Source organism: Aythya fuligula, chromosome 16 (genome assembly GCF_009819795.1).
Source record: "Aythya fuligula isolate bAytFul2 chromosome 16, bAytFul2.pri, whole genome shotgun sequence".
Lineage (NCBI taxonomy): Eukaryota > Metazoa > Chordata > Aves > Anseriformes > Anatidae > Aythya > Aythya fuligula.
Window position 1 is genome coordinate 4,663,681 of NC_045574.1, and position 25,726 is coordinate 4,689,406.

Below are 25,726 nucleotides of genomic sequence, written 5' to 3' on the forward strand. Positions count from 1 at the left end.
CGGGCAGGGGCGGGTGTGACAAATTTTAACTTTCTCCTGCCCTTATGGGGCCGGGGAGGAAGGCCCACACCGCGGCTGCCCTTGCTGGGGGCCGGGGCTCTGACGGGGGCTTTGCGGGCCGGGTCCTCCCCGTGTGAGGGCAGCGGCGCCGCCTCAGCCCGGCCCTGAGGGGAGCGCGGGGCCGCGCGGCTCCGAGCCCGGGCCCGGCCTCCAGGCGGGGCCGCGCCGCGTCCCGCAGCCAACGGGCGGCAGAGGCGGAGCGCGGCTGCCCCAGTGGCGGCGGCGGCGCGGGGCTGTTTGGATTCAAAGGCGCTATAAAGCATCCCGTGCCGGGCCGGGCGGGCAGCGAGCCGCGCCATGGCCAACCCGTCGCAGTGCCTGGAGGAGGGCGCCGGGCGCTGGCCGGAGCCGGGGCCGGGGCTGTACAGCGAGGCGCAGCGGCTGGCGCTGGAGGAGCTGGTGGCGGGCGGCCCCGAGGCGCTGCGGGCCTTCCTGCGGCGGGAGCAGCTGCCGCCCTTCCTGTCGGAGCCCGAGGTGCAGGCCATCGCGCGGGGCGCCGTGCCGCCCGCCGCGGCCGAGGAGGAGCCGCCGTCGCTCGGCGCCTCGCCGGCCGCCTCGTCGCTCACCTACTTCCCCGAGCGCTCGGACGTGGAGCCGCCGGCGCTGGAGCTGGGCTGGCCGGGCTTCGCCGGCGGCGCCTTCCGCGGGCTGACGCGGGTGGAGGCGCACTTCCAGCCGGGCTGCGGGGACGGCGGCTGCGGCTGCAAGGAGGCGGTGCGGCGCCAGATCCGCTCCGCGCGGCAGGTGGGTGCGCGGCGGGCACGGCCCCGGGGGTGCTCGGCTGCGGTGAGCCCTCCCGTGTCGAGGCGGTGCTGGCAGCAGTGCCTGCAGCTCCTCTCCTTGCTGTTGTGCTCGCGGCTTGACCCAAGGCTTTGTGCGGAGCTGCTCGTAGCGGGGCTCCCGTTTCACAGCGGCTTTGATCTGGCGCAGGGCATGGCCTGGAAAAGCCGTGCTGAGGAGTAACTTGTAACTGTGCTCCGTAACTCGCAGCGCTAATTGAGCTTGCAGGCTCTAACTGCAATCCCAGGAGGGAGTCTCCTTCCCCACCTGCAGCCACTCGATTGGCTTGGCCAGAATTTAAAGCACAGCTTCCTCTCCAGGTGAAGCAACGCCTGGCTGTGGGTGAGGTGCTCACACGGGCACACCCAGAGCTAGCGACGAGCCGGGTCCCAGCCTGCCCGAGAGCAGAAGCCTGGGGCGTGTGAGGATGACACGAGCGTGGGCTTCTTGCCAGAAGCTGTTGCAGACAAAGATGTGTTGGCAAAGGGCCTGTATCAGGTAGCTGTGAGCAGCCTGGTGGTTCAAGCAAACCCCGTGAAAACGGCTGTTTTTCCAAAAAGCTGTTGTTGCTTGTCATGTTCTTGCCTGTAGCATCTGGCCAAAGCATCTTCCCTTGCATGGAGCCAACAGCCGCCAAGCTGTGCTGGTCACTGCAGCGTGCCTGCCTGGCCTGGGAGGCAGCTCTGTGGGTGTGGAACAGGGAGAATTCTGACCCTTGTCACTTGAGCTGCTGTGAACAGTTGTGGGATCGCAGCTGAGCTCCCAGGGTTAATGTGAGGAACAGGAAAGCTGCAGATGCTGTGTAGTTCCTTCTCAGCTTGCTAAAATACGGTTGGCTTGACAGACTAACTTGGGCACTGTCGCTGTCTTGCCTCTGCTATCCTGAATGGCTCAGGAGAAAAATGTTTTCTCTACCTCCTACCCACGTCACTGCACTCTTGCTCACTTTGAGCACAACTTTATTTCTTTTTCAGTTTATAATTCCGGGACTGGATCTCAAATGCTCTTCCAATTGAGTAGTCATTTGAAGGCAGCCATGTTCCAAAGGGCTTACTGTGAACTGTGTACCTCTCGTTCTGGTTTCAGGGGTTAACTTCTTACTCACCTGGTCTCATCCAGAGTACCTTGACTTTCTCTATCTTACTTTGGCATTCAGTGTAGTGATAGGGTGGAGAAGACCAGAGGAGATATGTAAGAAGCACAGGTGTGAACTAACTTTATGTAGAAATACCAGTGTGTTTGTGTTTTTTATAACTAAAAAATCATCTGTTTAGAGCCAATCCCCTGAGGAGCAGGGCACAGGTGTGAATGCGAAGCTCAGTCTGTTCTTGTGGGAAACGCTTCCTCTGAGCACAGGCGATGCCACACACAGCAGCTGTGTTGCGTGCATGGATGCCTTGGGCATGTGGCAGTAGGGCGCACGCCCTATCTGATACAGGCAGGCACTGCTGCGCTTCTGCAACTGGTGTCCTTGATGCTGGTCTAGTGGAACAATACGGGAAGTCGTGAAGCCAGATCCTTTGTGTCTGCACCCACGCGGCTGCATGTTCCCAGTTTTGAAGGGCTGGGTTTCTAGCACAGAAATGGCACACAGTGGTGTTCTGAATGGGGAGGCTGTTTGCAAATGTAAGACCGTTCTATCTTTGGCCCACTGGAAGGAAATCTTCATCTTGGGACTTGCCTGCTGTAAAGAATTGTTAGTACAAGTCTGCATCTGCTCCTGGGCAGCTGGATGGCTTTCTTGTGTGGGTTTTGGGTGGACGCTTGGAATATGCCATTTCCAGACTCTTATGGGATGTATTCAGTTTATTATGTTGCTGCAGAACTAGTTTGTCATGGTAATTCACATAGGGGTGCGTGGCCTGAAGAGACAGCAGTGAGTGTCTGAGATGTTTCTCTGTGACACCGAGAGGTTGTTTGAGCTAATTCTCCTGGGGGAAGCAGCTGTCTGCAGCGGGTTTGCCACAGAAGAGAGTCTTGAGAATGCTTTGCAGGAGGCACAAGCTGGTAAGGTTTAGTTTAAAACCTCCCTCTTTCTTACTCTATAAGAACTGCTCTTTGGATATGGCAGTTCCTCATTCAGCATAATCCCTGCAGCTACTGACACTCGGGAAGCACAGGAGTGGGGATGGCCTGTCGGGGTTGCTGACTGTCGTGTCAGCTTCCCAGGTTTTAAGAAACGGTCAGCTCATGGGAGGTGAGGTAGGAAAGCAGGCTGTGCACAAACGCTGCAGCAGATGTTGGAAAAATCTCTTCAGTCTCATACTTTGCACGCCAGGACATGATGAATTTACAGAAACATTGGGAGAATGTAGGAGTTGTTTAAAACTTGCCAAGGCCAAAGCAGCAGGGCAAAGAAATATGTATTTGGTCTTGACAGTACAGCAGGAGGAAACTGTTGGGGGAGGCAATGGTCTTGCCTTGTGTAAGGTAAAGCTCTTAAACAAGTGTTGCCACTTCTCTTTACAGGTAATTGCCATTGTGATGGATTCCTTCACGGATACTGATATTTTCAGTGACCTTCAGGATGCCTACAACAAGCGCAAGGTCCCTGTCTATATCCTCCTTGACCAGGGCTTTCTACCCTACTTCTTGGAGATGTGCAAGAATTTAGGAGTCTGTCCTGAGCAGGAAAGTGTAAGTACTAAACGTGGTGGAGGGGAGGTGGTTTGTTTCTACTTCTTGTGTTACTGCTTACGATTTTGGACATCACAGACACCCTTCTGTAAATCATCAGACTTCCCTGGAAGACTGAAGCATCCTGTCTGTCTGGTAACTGAAGTAGAAGGGTGATGGTGTCTTGCTTTGGTTTTTGAAAAGTTTCTCAGCTCCTGAAGATCATGGCCCAATACTGGCTAGTATCATAGAATCATGAGGGCTGGAGAAGACCTCCAAGATCACCTGGTCCAACCATCACCCTACCACCAGTATCAGCCACTAAACAATGTTCCTAAATTGCTCACAAACTCATTGAAAACCATACAGAAAAGGCACGTTTACTTCTATCCTACGCTACCAGTATGTAGGAGCTACTGCCAGGCTGTGCAGCTCCCCAGTGTGCTGGATGGAGCATCCTGACAAAGTGGCTATCTTCAAGCACTTAATTTTGCAAGATCTAAGTAGCTTTATTCTTTCTAAACCAAGAATGGGTTCCTTGAGCTTGCTAAGGAAAATGACTCCAAGGAAAACAAAGACAGGAAGCTCAAGAGTGGCATGGCTTTGGGAACATCTTTCTAATTCAGGGTTTGCATGATGTGACCCAGGTGGCTTACCCAATTCCTCTGAATGGAAGCTGACGTGACTGCGTCCTGTCCTGGCTAGGACAGGCTTGTGCTGACCCAAGTGAGAGCTTCTCTGGATGGGGAGGCACTCCTAGCTTTGCGGTCAGTAATTACCTGGAAGTAATTAGCAGTTTTCTCCAGGCCGACTCTACAGCCTCTCTTAAACTAACAGAAATTTAGCATTAGTAAGACTCACTTGCTGAATAATGTAAGGAAGCTCACTTCATTCCTATCATCCATAACGTGTCTAGTTGTTTTTGTGCAGAATTACTGCTCAAAGCTTTAATTGAAATCTGATGTTACTTTTTCCCTTCTCTCCTGAAACAGTTGATGAGAGTTCGAACTCTCACTGGGAGCACGTACTACGTGAGGTCAGGCGCCAAAATCATTGGGAAAGTCCACGAGAAGTTCATGTTAATTGATGGCATCAGAGTGACAACGGGCTCCTACAGGCAAGTATTGGGGTCTGTCAGTGCCTGATGATGCTGTGAAAAGGGGGAGGTTCTGCAGGAAGGGTGTATTAACTCTGCTGTTTGCTTGGTACTGGTAAATATAAAGTGGGCTGTCTGACTCAAGTGGAACTAACACAAAACTGGAAAAAACAGTGGGAAAACTACGTTGGCTTACACAGCTAGGAAGGAACGTGGCCATGGCTATGTAGGGGTTTTCCTGAAGGAGAGCGAACACTCACTCAAGTTGATACCTCCCTCATGCACAACAGTCCTAAGCTGAGTCTTGTCTTGTTACCTGTAACTGTACGTGTTGAAGTGAGTTGAAATTTAACTGTGAGTCTTGGTTTGTTTTCAATAGTTTCACATGGACTGATGGGAAGCTGAACAGCTGTAACTTGCTGGTGTTGTCAGGTCAAGTGGTTGAACAATTTGACCTCCAGTTCAGAATTCTTTATGCCCAGTCAGACCCTATCAGCCCTAAACGCCTGTCAAGATCCAGGAACAGTGGGATGTTTGATCATCTGGTGAGCAGAAGAGAGTCCTCTAAAGAATACTCTGTAAAAAGCAATTTGAGAGCAGAATTTGCCAGGATGTCTAGTACTCCCAAAAAAATGTTAAAAGGACTAGATCTGGCTGAAGGTACTCCCAGAGGCAAACCTTGTAACCTGGAACACTCTTGCATCAGCGAAGTGGAGTGGTTCAGTGATCAGGAGGCTACAGCGGAGCGAAAGAATGCATCAACTCAAACTGGCCAGTGGGAAGAGAAGCCTGCAGTGACGGTGTGTAATGCTGGCACGCAGACCAATGTTCTAACAGATGAAATTGGCACTCAAACTTCTGTTGCTGCTAGAATGACGGGGACTCAGACTTCAGTTTTGCTGAAGACTGCAGTGACACAGACAAAGGAAGAAGAGTGTGCAGAAACACCCCTGCTTTACAGAAGGGCATCAAAAGAAGAATCCTTTCTACCTGGAAAGTCTGTATCAAATTCTAGCCTGCGATCGCTGTCTTCATCGTCGTCCCAGTGTTCTGTTACAAGCTCTACCAGCTCACTCTCTTCTATTTGTTCCATCGAATACTCCAGCAGTCACAGGGCAGAGTATTTCCAGAAACTGCATAAGGAGAGGCAATTCCACTACTCTACCATCAGGTCGAAATTCAGCCACATGGTGGACATCCTGTCCCGAAGGAGGCGTGTGCCTGAAAACTACATGAACCACTACACTGGAAAATGCAATCTGAATCAGAGGCGAGACATCAGCACCAGCCTGCGCAGCCTCCGAGATGTTTCCCTCTTTTCTCTGAATAAATGACTGCTGGACTGAACGCAGAGCACAGAAGTTTGGGTTTCAAAATGCACTTGTTTGTCTGCTGAGTCTTCTAATTCCTTCCGATACTTGCACACATACCAACAAGAGTAAATCCCTTACCAGCACTTTGTTTTATACTATGCAATTTAAGTAATAAAGAACAGGTTTTTATTTATACCGTAACCACTTAGATGTTTCTCTTATATGCATTAGTGGTAGAGGTGTATAGTACTTCTGTATACTTGACTTAGAAAGCATTAATATGTTTACTCTTCAGGATAGCTAATTCTCTGGCTTTAAGTTATCTAAACTTGGAAAAATCTGAGTCCAACTGACCTTGCTCAGAATGACTTTATCAATACATACTCTTTTCCCCTTTCTAAAATTGGGACTTTTACTTTATACTCAGCATTAGGGGGAAAAATTAATCATAAAGCTATTTTTTTTTCTGACTTCACAGATTTAAAAAAAAAAAAAAATTACCCTTCCATTAAAGTTGTGAAGGGTCTATTGGAACAGTTGCAGGTTCTTGTGTATCTCTTACTGCATCCTCTTTCCATTGCTTAAGCATTCTGAAAGGGACTGAATAGTACTGAGCCAGCCAGCAATTCAGTCAGATCACCTTATGTCTGTCTCTCTCTCTCCATACACATTTGCATCACATTTGTGTATATGTGCACATTCTCTGAGGAGCATCTTTAAAAAGTCAAGGAAGTAGCAACCTAGCACTCCAAGACAGCCATACCTATTTTAGGGGAACTTTGTCCTCATTTAACTAGCTTTTAGTTTTGAATACTAGAAGCACCTATTGGATCTGTATGGATATTAATGTAAATGTATTAATGAGGTGTTTGGGGGTGCAAATCTTGCTTGTGAGCAGGAGATGAGGTAATAGTTGGAGCTCAGTGTCTCATAGCAGACACTACAATGTGCCCCTGTTGTACACCCCTTTTGGCATAACTTCAGAAGATGCTTTTTGTTCGATGTCTCTCCCAGAATTGAGACCAAGCTGTATTCTAGCTTGGTCTAGGAGGTTTCTGAACCATTTAGGGGAGATTAAGGTTAGAATTTATGAGAAGAAATGTCTCCTAAAGGGCGGTCAGGCATTGGGATGGGTTGCCCAGGGAGCTGGTGGTGTCACCATCCCTGGTGGTGTTCAAGGAAAGGCTGGATGTGGTGCTTAGGGATGTGGTTTAGTGGGGGACAGTGGCAATAGGGTGATGGTTGGACCAGATGACCTTGGAGGGCTTTTACAGCCTTAATGATTCCATGATCTTGCTTCTGTTAAGAGACCTGTAAATGGCATCTTTGGGGTCAGCCTAGTGGTGAAACAATCACTGAGGACGCATAACAAAGCCCCTGCTCAAACACACTACAAAAGCATTATAGATTGTTTGTTTTTATTCTTTTACAAGTAATTTTGGGTTTTTATTTTTATCCTAAACTGTGCTTTTTGAAGTATTCTGCTTCCTGCTCTGTCTGTATTTTATCCACTAATAGGTTCTTCAAAGAGAGTTAAGTGCCTTTCTAGCTTTTGAAAATATTCTGCTTTCAACACTAACTGAATCTTGGGTTAAGTCACTCTGCAGACACTACGCAAATATTTGTTAGTATTACTGTGCATGTGTCCATGCTTGATGGATCACTTTTTTTTTTTTTTGAGTAGTATGTGAGTTTTTCTGAGTTCTCTCTGAAATCTGACCTGTGATATTATTCTTTAGACCTGTGTGAAAATAGTTTAGTGACCAACCTGATGTGGTATTCTTCAGTCAAATCAGAGTCTGGGTGAGGTATTTCCTTCTTATTTATAGGCATGTCTGTCCAGTAGGTGGCACGTTTCAGCTGTTATTTATTTCCACAAGGGGCAATGAATGAATAGGGAACAGCCCAAACTCCGCAGAGCTGCAACCGAAGTGTAGACAGCGGCACTTTTATTCTACTGACTAGAATTTTTGAGTCCTGTATAGAAGTAGCTAAGCCTCTTTGTCAATAGATTGGAGGTTAAAGCAGCCAGTTCTTCCCTAAAGCTGCAAGGCAGATGTACGGAGAGGTGCAGGGAAGGGAAAAACTGTCTGCACCTGCTTAAACAGGTGAGGGGCACAGCTCCTAGAGCTGGAACAGAGACGAAAGGGGGTTGCAAACAGGGAGCCACAATACACATTCAGGACACTGTCAGAGCTGTATTCTTAAAAGCCTCGTGTTCGGCAATGCTTGAATGTATACGAAACCCACCTGAAAACCGCGTTTGTTCTCTGTACTTCTCGGCTTCGGTGCCCTGTACGGTTGTTTTGGAGCTCTCCCAGGAACGATACCTTTTTTTACAAATAAACTCATTTTGCCACGGGGCTTCTCACCGCCTCCCTTCCGCGTTTTGCCGTCTGTGTACCTGTCCCTCCGCATCCCGCCGGCCGCCGCCCTGCCCGCTTGGCTGCTGCGGAATGAAGGCAAGGCAGAAGGGAAGGCAGCCGCCCTCCCTCACACAGCTCCTCACGGGGGGCAGCCTGAGCTCAGCCCTGGGGCCGCGCTGCTCCCCCTTCCCCGGGACGCTCCGAGGGCTGCCCCAGCCTCCCCCCATCCCGCCGCCATTTCGCGGCGCCCCCTGAGGGGAGCGCGGGGCCGGGCCCGGGGCAGCGCCGGCGGCCGCTCCCCGCCCCGGGGCGGGCCGGGCGTGAGGCGGGGAAGGGCCGCGGGGGGGGAGCGGGGTCGCTATAAAGCATCCCGTGCCGGGCCGGGCGGGCAGCGAGCCGCGCCATGGCCAACCCGTCGCAGTGCCTGGAGGAGGGCGCCGGGCGCTGGCCGGAGCCGGGGCCGGGGCTGTACAGCGAGGCGCAGCGGCTGGCGCTGGAGGAGCTGGTGGCGGGCGGCCCCGAGGCGCTGCGGGCCTTCCTGCGGCGGGAGCAGCTGCCGCCCTTCCTGTCGGAGCCCGAGGTGCAGGCCATCGCGCGGGGCGCCGTGCCGCCCGCCGCGGCCGAGGAGGAGCCGCCGTCGCTCGGCGCCTCGCCGGCCGCCTCGTCGCTCACCTACTTCCCCGAGCGCTCGGACGTGGAGCCGCCGGCGCTGGAGCTGGGCTGGCCGGGCTTCGCCGGCGGCGCCTTCCGCGGGCTGACGCGGGTGGAGGCGCACTTCCAGCCGGGCTGCGGGGACGGCGGCTGCGGCTGCAAGGAGGCGGTGCGGCGCCAGATCCGCTCCGCGCGGCAGGTGGGTGCGCGGCGACTCCCCGGGGGCTGCCCCCGCGCTGCCTCGGCAGGAGAAAAAAGCACCAGGAGTGCCCCGTCAGGGGATGCCCCGAAGGCACGCGGGCGGTGGGAGGGCTGCGAGCACCGGGAGAGCCGTGAGGGAGCCGTGAGGGAGCCGTGAGGGCGCGTCACGGGAAAATGAACCGTAAGCTGCAGGGGAAGCTCGGGTGTATCTTAAAAAGGTGCGATGAGCAGCCACGGGTGGACGCAGGTGGTTTTTTTTTTTTTTTTCCCTATTTGGCTTCCTATTTGAAAAGTTTGAAAGATTTCGGCCCATTTATGTTTTGGAAATAAGCTCATACTTTACAATTTTTGTAGAGTGCTTTTAACAACAAGGGGACTGTCCTCAGGAGAAGAGCTCTCATCCAGGAATCAGAGACCAAATTTGTCTTACCCAGACGCCTCTTTTGGTATCTGGGAGGATGAAGAAAATCCTGAAGCAACACGTTTGTTTTCCACTGATCTGATTTGTGTGAGATCTTCTCACCCCCTGACAGCCCCCGGTGAGCTCAGTGCTCCTGTCACACCAAGCAGTGTGTAGCTAAAGAAGACCGACAGCAAAATGTCTTTCTTTTTTGGACTCTTTTTATATGAGCTCGCTCAGTTTTTGGAGAGGTGTCAGTCTCCTGGATGCCTTGAGGTGTCTTGTGGACCACTCCAGAGGTTGGGGCAGAGGCAGAAATGCTCAGATTTGTGTAACTGGATCTTGAAGGTGAAGTTATGGAATAAAAAAGGGGAAGGCTTTAGTACAACCTTAATGAAAAGTCATGAGCAGTGTGTTACTGAACGGGTGTAGGAGCTCTCATTGTTGGCAGTTAGTGATGAACTCCAGTTTTTAAAAATAGTTAAGGGGTGTTTCTCCACAACAGGCTTTCAGGCTAGTTTGCATCTACCAAATGAACCAAACCAATAGAGATCCTGGCAAAAGAAGCTTCAAAGTCCGCTACCAAAGTCACAGCTCTAACTACTGTAAAAAGGGAAATTTTACATTGGGTTAATAGAAATCCTAATTGATATTATCTGTTATATGTGAGTCAAGCAACACCAAAACTGGGGCAAATAGCAATGGTTTCCATCCTTGAGTTCAGTATGTACTGTTTTTTTTTTTTTTTTTTTTAACTATACAGAGACATGAATAAGTGATTGTAGTGAAGTATGTTGTATCTCCTGTACCTCGGTGTACTGTAGTCTGTAATCATCTTTACCAAAATACCCTCCTCGTCACAAAACTTTATTTTAGTCAGTTACTTCTTCCTTTCTCTGCTATTTCTTATACGTCTCATAAATGTTTCAGCAGTTCTGTGAACAACAGAAGAATGCATTGTACAGCAGAAGACTGCCAGGTTGTATAACCACCAAAGAGAAGAAAATAGGGGGAAAATATTTAAATTCAAAGTCAAATTCCTCACGTGCCATCTCTCTTGGAATGCTGTGGAAACAGCCTAATGATTTATTCTGAAACTTGTTGCAGATGATTGCCTTGGTTATGGATTCCTTCACAGATACCGATATCTTCAGAGACCTCTTGGAAGCTTGTAGCCAGCGGCAAGTTAAAGCATATATCCTTCTGGATCAGTCTTCATTTTCCCACTTTCTGAAAATGTGCAGAGATCTAGGAGTTGACCTTGAGCAGGAAAAGGTAAGCCTTGTGATATTTCTAGGGATAGAGAGTTGGTCCTATAATAACTCTAATCTTTGAGCTGTTAGAAGAAACTGTTTTGCCTGCTGCCATAACTTAAAATGGGGTTTATGTAGCTCTAGCTCTTTCTTGTAAGATGTAACCATTCTTATAAAAGAAGGTACTTAACAGAAAAGCTGAAATCTTTACAAGAGGCTGTCACAGTTGCTCTCTGAGTACAAATACTAGTGGAGCATCCAAGAAAATGAAGGAGGAATGTCTGGTTTCTAAAAGGATGAGTGGAGTTGCTCAGGCGTGCTGAGCTTTTAAAGGCTGATGGAGTTGGTTCTCAAGAAGACGTGGAGACGTCATTGCCTAATATCACGTCAAGAGACGTGATATTAGGCAATGTTTTTTATGATCACCTTCTGCACAGCCAGTGTATGGGGTTGTCCCTTAGCGTGCTTTCTCTTTGCCTGCTAAAACAACACCAAATTGTTTCTGGAGGGTGAAACCTGCACTGCTGCACAGCAACTTTCGTAGTTTGTTGGTGATCTTTATTATCATGTGTTACTCCTTTAAGTGCGATCATTTAACTTTGAAATGTATGTGATCTTTCCACATCTTTCTTTTTAACAGTCGATGAGAATCCGAAATATCACTGGGAACACATACTACACAAGGTCAGGTGCCAAAATTGTTGGAAAAGTCTGTGAAAAGTTCATGTTAATTGATGGCATTAGAGTGACAACAGGCTCCTACAGGCAAGTGGCAATTTCTTTTTTTTTTCTTTTTTTTGTAATATTTAGCCTTAAAACAAGGCACACCATTAAGAGAATTTTCAGTTAATAATCTTTAAATAAATGATAATCTTTATTATCATTTATAATTAACTTGAAATTTTCTCATTCTTCTTTTGCTAGTTTTACATGGACAGATGGGAAGCTGAACAGCAGTAACATTTTGATCCTGTCAGGCCCTGCAGTTGCACACTTTGACCACGAGTTTCGGATTCTTTATGCACGGTCAAAACCTGTCAACCTCAGAGAGTTTTCCAGCAGCAAGAAAAGTAAGGTGTTGGATCAGCTGGTCAGGATAACAGTGGCTTCCAGAGACTTAACCAGAGAAAACTTCCTGAGAATGGAGTTTTTGTATCTTAGAGCATTTGTAGGAAATCTAAAAAGGAAACGAAACTGGCTGCATGCCTCAAGGGAGGCAGTCTACGTGTCAAATAATGCAATGCATGCTTCTCCACCACTGACTAAGAGGAATGGCTCTCAAATTATGAGGCCACACTGGATCATAGAGAGATGAATTGCAAGTTCACTCACAGCGAGATGCAGAACCTCGAAACCATGTCCCATGGTCCATGTCTTACATGACATACTGTCTTACAGCGTGTGTGTGCAAGCAGCTGGGAAACCAACCTCAAACTGAGAGAAAGGGATACTGGAGATGTGGTTTCAGTTCAACACTTCTATAATGCTGAGCAGCAGATACAGTTATGGTATTGTCTTAGGCTAAGAAGTGCTTCAATGCCAAAGACAACAAAACTCCTAGCACCTGGAAAGCCATTATTGACTGCGTTCTATCAGTTTTTCATTTTTCAACCTGTTCTTGAATGGTTTAAGCTAATGGGTTAGCAATGTCTTGGCAAAGTGGCTCAAACTTGATGATCCTTAAGGGTCCCTTCCAACTCAGGATATTCTATGATTCTATGAAACTTTATTTTCTATACCCAGATACCTTAAATATGTATATATTGCTTAAAGGGTTTCTAAGGATGAATATCAGGACTGCTGTACATTTCTGAAATCATTGTAAGCTTGATCTTGTGTTCAACAAACCGTTTCATGACAGAGCTGGAGTAGCCATAATCTAGAAACTAGATAATTACCAGCCCTGGTTCTCAGATGTTACATCTTCTTTACATGACGCTGTGCAGCTGGCAAAACAAGTTAACACATCAGGCCATCACAGTTTTCTGATGACTGAATTTCAAATTACCTTTTCTTTTTGGTAATAAGAATACTTGTTGACCATCACAAAAAATGTATTTTAAATGCCTGTAATCAAGGGGTAATGTTACTAAGAACCTACTAATATATGTAGCAAAGCCAAATAATACATTTTTTTGGCATTACATACCTATTTTGTGGTTGCTACTGCTGCCTGCTCTTACAGGGAAAAGCTAATTAGATCTTAAATCTGCTACTTCTAAAAAAAAAAAAAAAAAAAAAAAAAAACCACCTTACTTCCACTTGACAGGTAATAATGTGGAGGTCAGAAGCATTTAATTTTAAAGTTTCATGCCAGCTCAATTTTTTAAAAATCCATTGTTTTCTGGAGAAGAAAAATAAATGAATAAAACACCCTCCCAAACTGTTGTACTTAGATGCATTGATGTTCCACCAGCCTTCCAGTGCAGAAACTCCTGTTAACCCAACCGTGGTAGCCATGTCCCAAGCTGTTCTTGTGGCTCTGCTGCTGCAGAAATCTTGGGTATATTCTTGCCTTTGTGGATTCTTGTGGATTCTGGGCCTCAAAGGGGAATCTATAAACTTAGCTGGGGCATGTTGTATGGGCCTATGCTAAATGCCAGTAGGACAATATTAAATTGAACGTGAGAGTGTACAGGAATGCTCTTTACTGACAATGCAAAAATGTACTGATTAGGATACAACTAATGTGTGTCCTTTTTCTTCTACTCTTACAAACATGGAATTGTAATAGTTCTGCCTCCTACTTTGTAAATGTTCGATAGTTTATAGATTAAGTGTTAAGTTTTATCCTGATGTAAAAAAGTTTTAAAAATATATTTTTATTCTTAACTATATTTTCCATAAAGACAAAAAAGATAATTTTGTACTCTATGCAAAACGTTTGTGCAATATTTCACAGTGATGATTGTCTGTATATCTGTTTTCTCAAATACAAGTTTTTAACTTTGTTGTTCATCTCATTCTTTAAATAGGGCACTACTTATTACTTCCACTGCACAGCCGTAGGACTTTTTTCTCAGCAGCTGTTAACATATTGATGGTACAAACTTCTGTGGTAACAATTGTGTTTACTTTTGATACTTTTTTTTTTTTTCCTATGTGACAACTCCACTGAAATAAGTAGCTAGAATTGTAACAATGTCTTTAATTATAACTGAATGAAGGTTTTACGGGCAGGTTATCCAGAGCCATAGCAGGAGTTACTGTGGAAGTACAGTGTTACAAAGTGCACTCTGCTTTTGTCACCACAGCTGCCCTGCTTGTGTGTTAAGTTATTTATGGAGAACGATTAGGAATATAAAATGTGGTTATTTTTTTCCCTTAAGTGTGAATTTTTGACAGCATTACTTATTGGAAACTATCACTTTTTTTTTTTTTTTTTTTTTTTTTTTTTTTTACTTCAGCTTATACTTAAATAACTCAAACTCTAGCTTAGATGTGACTCAGTAATGGTTCCCTTTGGTTGCAGTAGCTGTGCCTGCAGATGCCCCTGTACTCACTTTCAGTCCCTCAGCCGCCTGGCGCGAAGCGCAGCGCCTCGCGTTCGCAGTGAGGCGCTATCATTCAGGGTGGGGATTTACAGCAATTAACTGTAGTTAATTAACGACAGAAGGCCGTTTTGGAGACTGAGATCTTTCCGACTGCTGCTTGACGGCTCTGTCCCGGCCCCTACCGCCGTTCCCACAGGGCAGCAGCCGCGCACGGCGCCTCCCCGCTGTGGCGGCGGGGCCGAGGCAATGGGCGGCGCGTCCCCGCCTCTCGCCTCAAGATGGCGGCGCCCGTGGGGCCGGTGAAGTTCTGGAAGCCGGGTGAGGGCGGCGGGGCCTGGGTTGGGGGGGGGGGCTCCCCGGCCTCCTCCGCTCCCCTGGGCTGCCCCCAGCCGCTGAGAGCTCCGTGTCCTGGGCCTGGAGGGACCCCGGGGCCCTGCGGGGATCGAGGCCGGCGGCAGCAGGGGCTGTGCTGGAGGGGAGCCGGGCCGTCCTGCGGCACCTCTCGGGGCGCTCCGTGGGCTGCTGGCACCACACAGGAGGGGCCGGGCTGGGGGGGGGTCTGCGAGGGGTCGCTGAGGTGATGGGCCGGTGCAGGGGGTGGCGGGGACACCTGGAGAAGGGGAGGCTCGGGGTGTGCCTCTGTGCACAAACTGTGCTGGGGGAGCGGGGGGTGCTGGAGCAGGTCCTTGGTGGTGCCCAGGGACAGGACAAGAGGCTGCTGAGCTTCCTAACGACCCCAGGTGGGCTGGGGAGCGGATAGCAATCAGAGGCATTGCTGACGCCTCTTCAGGTTAGGTCAGTAGGCTCTGAATTTTGCTGGGCAGCTTTGAGTAGGGACTAACTGTTCTTAAACAGCGGGAGAAGCCCAAACAAGCAAATCCTACAAAACTGGAGGAGCCTTCTCTTTGCGCTCAGGCTTCCCCAGTTGAACGTGCAGCCCTGGTGATACGTTCATCAGGAACGTTCATCATCTTTACTGAGATGAGTTTTAGCTTCAGGTTTGCTTACATAATTCAGTATTTGTGGTTGTCAGTAGTTTTATGTTAATTTGCAGCAGACATAAATCAAATTTCATTACTAAGGTAGATACAGAGCTGAAGTGAGCGGTGTACCTCATAACCTGACAAGGCTCATTTAAAGATTCATATACTTATTCGAGAAAGATACTTCATTTGAAAGAATTCCTGCTTGCATTATTGAATTCTTTTGATTATTTTCTTAGAAAAGTTGGTCTTTTGATGCATGCTGCTATGTATGATTCTTCTTTGTAAGGAGCATACTGATTCTGGCAGTACTGTGACGCAGCTGACAGAAGTGTGTTTTTCCCATTAAAATTATGTCATTTAGGCACAGAAGGTCCTGGTGTCAGTGTTTCAGAAGAGAGGCAGAGTCCTGCTGAGAGCGGTGGTGTAACTATCATCTATAATCCTTATGCTTCCCTTTCTATTGAACAACAAAGACAAAAGCTGCCCGTTTTTAAGGTACAGAAGTTCTTTTGGGAACACTAAATCTGTTGTGTGGTGACTGGCTTTCATGGTTTTCTTTTGAGAAAGAAGCATACAAACATTGTGCAGCATACAGCAATAGTTGCGTTTCCTTTAGGCAGGAAATTTCCTGCAAAAGTTTATTTCCTTTATGCAAGTCTACAGGCTTCGTAGATTTAAGTTACTATGTATTGTATGTATAATGCTTGTAAATTTCAAAGTATGACTTTTGACAGTAAGTACTTGGTAAAATTAATTTACTGTGTCATTATGTAACTACTGTAATGTTAATTTATTTTCTTACTTTTGTACAAATCTGTTTTTGAGATTAAAATGTCACTTTTTCAGCTGAGAAATCACATACTTTATCTAGTGGAGAACTATCAAACTCTGGTGATTGTTGGGGAAACAGGATGTGGGAAATCAACGCAAATTCCACAAGTAAGTGTGCGTTCAGCTCAGTAAAATCAAGTATTCCCTCAGGGAATTTTACATGAAATGTTGAAACAGCATTCCAGAACTGTACTTTAAGAGTGGGAATTTACCAGTGCTTTTTCCTGTGTGTGAACAAAAGGAGAGAAAAATAAAGCTTAATTTTACATAGCAGGAGCCCATATATCTGTAATACAAAGTCTTCTTTCGCTACAGTGAAGGACCACACAAAACAAGATTATGCTGGTACAAATAGTAGTTACTGTGCTATAGGAGGTGTCCTTATTCTGTCTAGCTGAAGTTTAAAATGTTGTAGAGAATATGTTTTTGAGTAGGAAAAAAAGTGCAGGTTTCTAACGAGCTTTGCTCTTGGAAATTTTTGAAGTACATATTTCTGTATTTTCTTAAAACTTTCTCTGTTGTGACAGGAATGAAGAAAATCCAAGAATATGTAAAAGTTAGTTCTTGGGTTTAGTTTGAATAATTACAAGCTAATGATGAATGCCATCTGTTTCAGTGTGACCACTGGAGTTGTGCTGCCTAGTTTTGTTTTCCTCAAAGAGATTATAAAATAAAGAGAAGAAAAGGGAAAAAAATAAATCAAATTGAGACCCAAAGAACTGCTTTTAGAATGCTTTCTGGAAGCTAATGTGCTTAGGAAGTAATATTGTACTGTATTGTTTTTAATGGTGAGATGAATAATGCACAATCTCCAAGTAACCGATTTGCCTAGGGTCATGCATCGTTTTGTGTCAGAACCAGGAAGAAATGTAGAGTGTGGAGAACCAAAACCTTGCTGTAATCACAATGTGGATGACTCATTTCTTATCCTTCATTTTGGTTTGCAGTACCTAGCAGAAGCTGGCTGGACAGCCGAAGGAAGAGTTGTTGGGGTGACGCAGCCTCGTCGAGTAGCTGCTGTTTCAGTGAGTTTCTCCCCAGTTTTTTCACTTCATTGTCACTGTAACCTCTGATGTCTTGTCATTCCTGCTTCTCAGCAAAACTGCTAACTCTGTGAGCTCCTGAGTGAATAGACATTTCTGCTCATCTTCCTTCCAGAATTGCTGGTACTATATGCTGAATTCAACCTGATTAGTAGGTCTTGCCAAAGATTCCAATCCCAGAATTGCAGATGTAAAAGCTTAGAAATAAAATTGAGTTGCATCAGCAGAACCGTACAGGGAGTTAGGACTGTGCAAGGTTGAGCTGTGTTTGACTCTCAGCTAGAATAATGCTTGCATAACCCCTAACTGCTCTCTGAAAATAAAGTAGTGATGCAAATCTGTGTGCAGTAACACTGCCAGTGGAGGAAATGGGAGGTTGTGTACCTCTTTTTAGCAATTCATACCTGATTTCTTTCTATAGAAAATTGAGGTGCCTTTTTGTAATCCTCATTTTGCCTATTTTTTGTTAATGGCATTAAACTGTAACTGCAGTACATCAGTGTATGTCTCTTGTAAAAATGTAGAAGATTGGGCAGTTGTCTACCTGGATGTATCATCTCATCAGCTGTCTTTGACTAGATCCACTGCGGTTAGGGAAACAGTCCCTAGCAGTGAGCTGCCTCCTGAGCTTTGGGCATTCTGCCTGCAGTGTCCTTCCTTTTCCCCTTCATAGGACATTCATCTGACATTGGATGGTTCTACACAAGATGTTGCATATACTGCAATGACGTCCCCTGGCAAACTTATTTCTCTTTTCCCTTTTATCTTTGAGAATGTTATTTTTAAGTCTAAAATAGGATTACTCAATTAGTGCTTAGCATATAGTCACAGTAGGATTTTCCTTTAATAATGTTGTTGCAAACTGCCTGTGCTATTTGGCAATTGCAGGGAGATGAGAGACATTAATGATTTATTGCTTTGTCTTGAACTGAAACTTTTTTTTTTTAAATTTTATTTTAAAATTTTACCTGCTTTCTCAGCTAGGACTATGGAGGCTGTCAGAAGTGAAGAGCAGTAGTTGCAGAGACGCAAGATGTAGTTTAGAAGTTCCTGAAGTTCTGCTTGTATAACTCAGGCTGACAGTTATCCTGAAGGTTTGCCTGAAAGTGAAGGAGTGTAAAGATTCTAAGTGAAAATGAATTCGTTGCTTACCAGTATGGTTTATAATGTCATTCAAATGACTGAAGGTAGCTTGCTGTTGGAATTTAAAGAAAACTAATGTATGCATTCTGAATTTTTATTGTGTTTTCAGGTTTTAAATGTCTTCTGCACTTTGCTGAAATCATAATCTGATAATACATAATATTAAGTAGGATAAGTCTAAGTGATTCAAGATTTAGCTAAATGAGCTCTTGGCTTTAAGCTGGCTCAGAGATCTACTGTTCCAAAAATTGTTGTTGCTTTTAATTATTCTGCCATTTTTCTGTCTGATTTCTGCACAGGGAATTCTGTATTATGAAATGGAGAGTAGCATCTTCACGTAAAAGAAAAAAAAAGTCTGAGTAAGTTCAGGGACAGATCAGCTTAACTGATGACTTTTTTTCTGCGTGCTATGTACCTCTTTGCATGCGGTGTTCTTAAACTGTGTTCCCACAATTGCAGGTATGGAGCCCTTCCCCAGCTTTATGACTGATCGAGGGGCTGCTTTTGTAGGTCTCTCAGAGTCCTTATCACAAAGAAGTACTTCTGTAGCTTTTCTAAGTGGAAGCAGCGTGAAACAGATTCAAGTTATATTGAAACATCTTAAAAGTATTTACCAGTTCTATATTAGGTATGCATTGTGGTGTGAAACAGAACTCTGCATTTCATTAGGAACAAGTAGTAGTTCTTTAGAAGCAGTAGCTCTATTCCTGTTGTAATGTCAATTCCCTACAGACAAAACAATGATAGAGTGAAGAAGTTTGCTGTGAGCTGTCTCTTGTTTATGCAGATCTCTTTTCTCAGGTCGCAGGCCGAGTTGCTGATGAAAGGGGTGCAGTGTTGGGTCATGAAGTTGGATATTGCATTCGGTTTGATGACTGCACGGATCCCCAGGCTACAAGAATTAAGGTGAAACAGTATGTGCTTCCTCTGGAAAGTTTAGCTGAAACTCTTAAAGTGCTTTTGCAAAATTAACGAGAACCTTGTAATGCCCAGTAAAGAGAACAGGTAGCATTTCTGGTTTCCAGGTGGGTACCCCAAGAGTGTGCTTAAATAGTTGTGGCTCTCCAGACCTTACTAGAATATGCTCTGTTCTGCTGGTCTGGCAGCCACCTTTTTAAAGTAAAGGAGCTTTTCAAGTTAGTTGTTGCTAGCTATCGATGCGGTGCTAGTGTGACCTGATAAACCACTCAAAGTCATAGCGAAAGGCTGCAGTGAATCAAAGCTGAAGTATTCTCACCACCCTAAAAATAGATTTTGATTAAAAGTGCAAATAAAAGGGAAGATGAGCAGGCTAACTGAGGGTAATTTAATATGGATTAAATAGCGAGATTTGCAGCTGTTCCTTAGCCCTCTGAGCAATATTTTGCTTGTGTAGTGTACAGACGAGAGTTTGTTTTAGTTACGCTGGAAGAGGAATGAGGGTGAATGAGAATTTAGTCTTTGAATTTTTATTTTTCTGAGGCTAAGAGCAGTTTGAAAGAGATAAAGATGCTTATTCATTTTTGATGATGATGATTCATCATTTGGGGTTGGAAATTTGGAGATTTTTACCTTGACAAGTTCTTGTCCAATTCAAAGTCAAAATTGGAGTCCTCAGTCAAACTCTGGTTGATGCCTATGTGAAGCTGGTTTCTTTCCACTGGCTAGTAAGAAGAAATTACTAAATGAACATGTATTTTGTTGGAATGTTAAGGCTTGCATTCTGGTCAGATGCCCGATTGCTGTTAAGTAGTTTGCTTTGAGAGAGTCGAAGCTGGACTGACATGGAGAATGTTATCTGTAGAAGAGATTGTCGTGTTACAGACGAGTGTGAAGAAACTTCTATTGCAGCATTCCAGTGCTGCCAGTCCATTATATTTTCATTGTGAAAACAACTCATTTTCAACAGTTCAATACTGATTAAATACCAATTTCTCTGCTTATCTGCAGGCTGATACTCAGAAATAGATTTGGCTTCTGTAGCTGGAAGTAGATCAGCTTAATAGATCGTTAGAAAATGAAAGACAAGTAAAACTTCAGGCAAAAATCGTTCATATCAAAAAATCACATGGGTAATTAGGACTATCTGTTAGGGTGTGTGCTGTTCATTTGTTTTTTAACATTTTTCTTTGCTTTCACTTTTAGTTCCTGACTGATGGTATGCTGGTAAGGGAGATGATGGCTGATCCTCTATTAACAAGATACAGGTAAGGAAACATGGAATGATGCTTGCTGAAGGTTTTTTTTTTTTTTTTTTAGGCTGAGGTATGGTAAGTTAAATAAAAAGATGTGAAAATTATTCAGGAGATATATGTTGTAAAGCCTGTAAGAAAATCAACTGATCATTGCAATGCCAAACCCAGCAGGATTTTGTGCTGTGATTTTTGGAACAAAATATAAATGTACCTTGTGGAGTCTGAATTGATTCATATACTAGTTTTAAACTCATTTTTTTTTTCTTTCTTATAATAATAATTAATAAAACAAAGCCACAGGCTTATTCTAAACAAAACCTATGCGGTATAGTGAAGATAAACGTTGCTTCTTCCACCCCTTTCCAAAAAACAGCCTGAATAAACATTTTGTATGTACCACATACATTAGCTACTTTTTCCCTCCCATTTTGCTTCTGTTCTCTTTATTTTATCTCCACGTTTTTTTAAGGGGCTGTAAACACTAATAAGCCAGCAACAAATTTCAAACAATGATATTTCATAGAATATAGGAAGACAGTGATTCTGGTGTTAATCTAACCATTTCTAAAATCTCATCTTTCTGCTTTATTCACAGTGTGCTCATGCTGGATGAAGCCCATGAGAGGACTCTCTATACAGATATTGCCATCGGCCTACTAAAAAAGGTTTGTTTGTTTGTTTGTTTTTTAGTGTCCTCTAACCCTTTTCATTGCTATTGTTTTTGCTAGACCTCTGGTCTTGATGGCTGATTAGTGCGCCCATTTGAGAGAGGGAGATTTCTAGTTCCTCATTTATTTTACAGCCCATTGTACATTATACATCTGATGCTCGGGTTGCTCCTCTTCCTCCCTGTAAGGCTGCCTTTTCTCTCTGTGGTAATAGCAAAAAGACAATCTTGCTTCTGCTGATGATGATCATGTGAAGTAATCCCACAGGGAGCTGCTGACTTTCAATCTACTAAGGGCCTCACTACCACCAGAAATTAAGAGTAAACTGTGATTACAGACTGAATACCCCCAGTTGTTTTTTATTCTTAATTATATAAAGCTCCACACACAGCTCTCTGGTTGATGCTCTAGGAGCCTGCTTCTAGCCTTATACCTCAGAAAATAATTTTTACTCTGGATGTTCTTGCTCTCTTTGATACTAGATTCAAAAGAAGCGTGGGGATCTTCGACTGATTGTGGCTTCAGCCACCTTGGATGCAGAGGTATATCTCTCAAATTTTGTTTTGTAATGAAGTGACCTGAAGTGGCAGCTCTCCCTCTGTTTATATACAGCTTGTCTTCTGTGCTGCTTTCTTCTTGTGAAGTATTGCTTCTGTTTGAGGGGTGAAGAGGGGAAGGAATGCAGGAAAAAAATCTGCTACAGTTAGGTTGCTGTGTTTGCTTTACATATTGCTTTACATATTACATTACCAAACTTCTTTGGAAGTAAGTTTAAATATGAATCTGTTTTTCATATATTCATGGCTTTTTTTCCATCTTAGTGGTATTGTATACAAAGATGTTCTTTTGGCTTAATCTAATCTAGTAAGAGACATTGGTTTAGTTCTGTTTTACTGATAGCAATAATTTGAGACAACCATAGACCATAAAAATAAGTGACAGACAAGGAGGTTTTATTTCAGTGAGAAATAAACTCTGTGATTGACTTGCAGCCTCTGGGAATTTAACTTACTAAAAATGTCATTAGTTTAACTTTGAGTAAGAACAGAGTAACTTTGAGTAAGAACACCTACTATTTAATGAGATACTCTTAAACATGCTAGGTTGATCAGGTGCCTCCTAGTTCAAGTAGTATGGGATTTTTTCAAACAAAAAACCATTTTCTCTCACCTTTGATTTTGTAAATCTCAGCTGTGTGCCTTCTGTTCCCCGGTTGGAGTCCCAGCCTTTTCAGCCTTTCCTCGTAAGACAGCTACTCTGTCTCCTTCATCATATTCATTGCCTTTCTCTGTACTTCTCTGAACTCCACTGTGTCTTTCATGAGATGTGGTGGTGGGAGCTGCATCTAGCACTGATGATGCAGGTGTACTGAGACTTCCTTAAGTGACAAATACCATATGCAGTAAATAGTGATAATATGCTGTGCTTTGGTAGTACTTATAATACTGTGTATTCTGTATGTTACATTAGAGAACATGACAATGGTCTGCCTTTGCAGTGAATGTAAAGTATTAGTAATTTTACACATTAACTAGTGACTATATACATTTGTTTAAATACAGCGAGTTTGCAGTATCTCTGTGATTAGAGATGGATTATTTGCGTTCTTGCTGTTCACTCTTGTGTATTTAAATATTTCATGGTGCTAAACTTAAAATTTATAGAAGTGTCTCACAACACAAGTCCTGAACTTACATAAATCAGCTTAACTCTGCTTTTACAAAGAGAGATCTTGGTTTTCAGTAGAAACGGTAAAATTTACTTCTTCATCCAAAAAATATAGGTGAGAATGTGCAAGCCTCACTCAAACTTGTAAGAACAATAATTTCTATGTTCTACTTAGCTTCAGTAGATCCAGTAAAAGATTATACATCTACTTTTTCCAGTGCCTGAATCCCAACCAGAATACAAGGCAACAGAATCTTTTTTTTTTTAATTTAGTACTTTATCAAAAGACTGTCGAATTTGTGAAGAATATGTCGAGTAATGTAGTATTTTGATTTCTTATTGTCTTGAGGCTTCTCCCTCACTTCTTTGAATTTAACAAACTGAAAGTGTTTGTCTTTATTTTAATGTAGAAATTCAGGGATTTCTTTAATCAAAATGACACCGGTGACCCCAGCAAAGATACCAGCGTGATCCTTACTGTGGAGGGGAGGACGTTTCCAGTGGACATCTTTTACTTACAAAGGTGTGTTTCTCTTTGATCTTCTCAGTGATGATTAGGAGGGTGTCTGACCGTGGTATCATTTTTGACTAAGGTCAGAAACACAAACCAGTAGTAAGTAGGTGTAATGTTTGATTTGGCAAACAGTCATTCTTTCAAAATATTTTCATAGTCTTCATACCAAGAAATTAAGGATATAAGTGCAGTGTTGTTTTCAGATTGAATGATTCTTCTGGCTTTGTGAAGAACAGGAACATAAGTACAAAAGTGATGAAACAGTGAAAGCTGTGGACGAATTGAAGGGTCTTTTCTTGATCCATCAGTTTCATTTTGCAATAAATGCATATAGCTTCTTGAAAGCCCCTGAAGTGGAAATCATTAAAACAGAATTCTCAGAAGAACCTTCTAACTTGTGTACATGAATTCACATTTGTACAAACAGCTCTGGTCATGTCAGTTCACTCTGGGGAGATGCCCCAGTTCTTGGATGTGTTTGGGAACACGTCTAATAAATGGTAAACTGATTGTATGAAAAATAGGATAATTCTTACAGTTACATTTCTTTTCTTAGAACAGGCTCATTGTCATAGCTTTTATACATTTGAAGTAAGCACTTGCATATTTGCTTGGAAACACAGCATTAAAAAAAGCCCTTGAAATGATGGGATGTTGCTTACAGCAGCAAAACACATGTAGAAAGACTTTTTTTTTTTTTTTTTTTTAAACTCACATTTCTGTCAAGGAAACAAATGAATTGTCAAAGGCTGATTCGTAAGAATACATCCTGAAGTAAATGTGCATGTGATTTACAGTGTCCAAAAGCTAGCTTTTTATTCTACTCCTACATAAGCAAGGCATCTGTACTTACTTTTCTACTAACATCTCTGCCATTTTTTCTCCCAACAGTCCTGTTCCAGACTATGTAAAATCAACTGTGGAAACTGCAATGAAAATTCACCAGATGGAGAATGATGGTGATATACTGGCATTTTTAACTGGCCAGGTATAAACAAAAGCAATCTTTTTTTTTTTTTTTTTTTTTTTTTTTTTTTTGCTTTACAGTGCTGTATTGTTGGCTTTGCAAAGTCTCCATCTTTCCCTAGCTGTGCTTACTTTACAGTTGTTAAAGATGATGAGCCTTTCTGGGTCAATGGGAGCAGAATTAGGCCAGTCCCAAGGACTTTCAGAAAATGTAATTAGGTCTGAATTTATCAGAGCTAGTAATGGTTAACATTTTCCCTTGTTTAATGCTGTATGGTTATGGCCTTGTTGATAATGTGGAACAGCTTGTTTCTTGGTGCTAGTCACACCTACAAAGTTGTTAAAATTGACAGTGAATCATCATTAATAGGGCAAATGGAATTTTCATTTGTTAGGCTTAAAATCTGAAGTCTTTGACAGAAAAACAAATTGCTATGAGATCTGCGAGTCTCTTTTGCTCTGTTTGTGCCTGTCAGCTCGCTTTGCAGCCCAGAAGAGTAAATGGGAGGTGGCTTATGGTTCTTCCAGTGCAGAGCAAGCTACCTTGAATAGCTTCACTAGCGTCTTGCGTGTTTCTACAAAAAAAATTTTCATCCCTGTTATTGATTCGACTTTGAAAAAGTGAATTTGATATATGATAAGGCAATGTCTAAACACTTTGTTGTCTGTATTTTTTTTGAGTGAGATGCCACAGTTGATCTCTGAATGTAATCTTGGAGAAAATGTGAGGATAGGTGTTAATGCTGGTACTGTGTCATGCCTCATCAAGATGCACAGCACAGTCAAAATACGGCCTCTCAATTTGCTCTCTCATGCATTGAAATGCACAGAAAAACAGGCCTGCTTCCTCCTTATTGAGCTTTGTTCAGTCCTTCCTTTGCGATTTTTCTCATGAATTTGTGAAGGAATGCTGTTTTGAATAAATGGATATAAATATTTTATGTAAATATGTATTTCATAGAAATGGCAATTAATATAAGAATATTTCAAAGTTGAGGGAGCTATTCATGTGGTCCTGGATTTTGAACAACTAAAACTATATTAGGATTACTTTTGTGCGTTTTCTTTACAGGTGATAGCTGAATGATACTAAAGTGAAAACTCCCTCATGCCCTTTTTTGTCTTGCTGTTGTTCTAGGAGGAAGTGGAGACTGTTGTTTCTATGCTTATAGAACAGGCTCGGGCCCTTTCTCGTACTGGAATGAAAAGACACCTCCGTGTTCTCCCCATGTATGCTGGGCTGCCTTATCCGGAGCAAATGAAGGTGTTTGAGAGAGTTTCTCGCAATGTCAGGAAGGTACAGTTGTAATTTATCTTCATTTCTACCACCCAGAAGGGTGTCTGTGTTTCACAGGTACCATATATGGTATTCACATCACAAGACTGTTGTGAACTTTTATGGAAGAAGATTTTTTTTGCATCTCCTGATAGTGCCTGTTATTTTCATAATGCGAACCGAGAACATGTTCTCTGGCTTCCCTTTTCATCTTCTATCGTTCCTAG

The 25,726-nt window shown here is 43.8% G+C and overlaps 3 protein-coding genes across 3 annotated transcripts in view; all 3 read left to right on the forward strand.

Annotated features, from left to right (window-relative positions):
- The first annotated feature begins 342 nt into the window (after positions 1-342).
- Positions 343-5,913, forward strand: LOC116495651 (protein FAM83D-like). Its single transcript, XM_032198300.1, has 4 exons — positions 343-804; positions 3,310-3,477; positions 4,449-4,573; positions 4,932-5,913. Exons 1-4 carry the CDS (start codon positions 358-360, stop codon positions 5,884-5,886), a joined length of 1,695 nt encoding a protein of 564 aa, XP_032054191.1. The 5' UTR covers positions 343-357; the 3' UTR covers positions 5,887-5,913.
- Positions 5,914-8,619: 2,706 nt separating this feature from the next.
- Positions 8,620-12,405, forward strand: LOC116495907 (protein FAM83D-A-like). The gene is made up of 4 exons (XM_032198648.1): positions 8,620-9,081; positions 10,591-10,758; positions 11,377-11,501; positions 11,661-12,405. Exons 1-4 carry the CDS (start codon positions 8,635-8,637, stop codon positions 12,049-12,051), a joined length of 1,131 nt encoding a protein of 376 aa, XP_032054539.1. The 5' UTR covers positions 8,620-8,634; the 3' UTR covers positions 12,052-12,405.
- A 2,093-nt stretch (positions 12,406-14,498) lies between these two features.
- DHX35 (DEAH-box helicase 35) overlaps positions 14,499-25,726 on the forward strand; it is a 29,902-nt gene continuing 18,674 nt past the window's right edge. Inside the window, exons 1-11 of the mRNA XM_032198400.1 lie at positions 14,499-14,548; positions 15,578-15,711; positions 16,063-16,155; positions 16,995-17,072; positions 19,035-19,139; positions 20,358-20,419; positions 21,003-21,072; positions 21,558-21,617; positions 23,154-23,266; positions 24,149-24,245; positions 25,362-25,520. Of these exons, the coding sequence (XP_032054291.1) occupies positions 14,509-14,548; positions 15,578-15,711; positions 16,063-16,155; positions 16,995-17,072; positions 19,035-19,139; positions 20,358-20,419; positions 21,003-21,072; positions 21,558-21,617; positions 23,154-23,266; positions 24,149-24,245; positions 25,362-25,520 (1,011 nt within the window). The 5' untranslated portion in view covers positions 14,499-14,508. The remainder of the gene's footprint in view (positions 14,549-15,577; positions 15,712-16,062; positions 16,156-16,994; positions 17,073-19,034; positions 19,140-20,357; positions 20,420-21,002; positions 21,073-21,557; positions 21,618-23,153; positions 23,267-24,148; positions 24,246-25,361; positions 25,521-25,726) is intronic.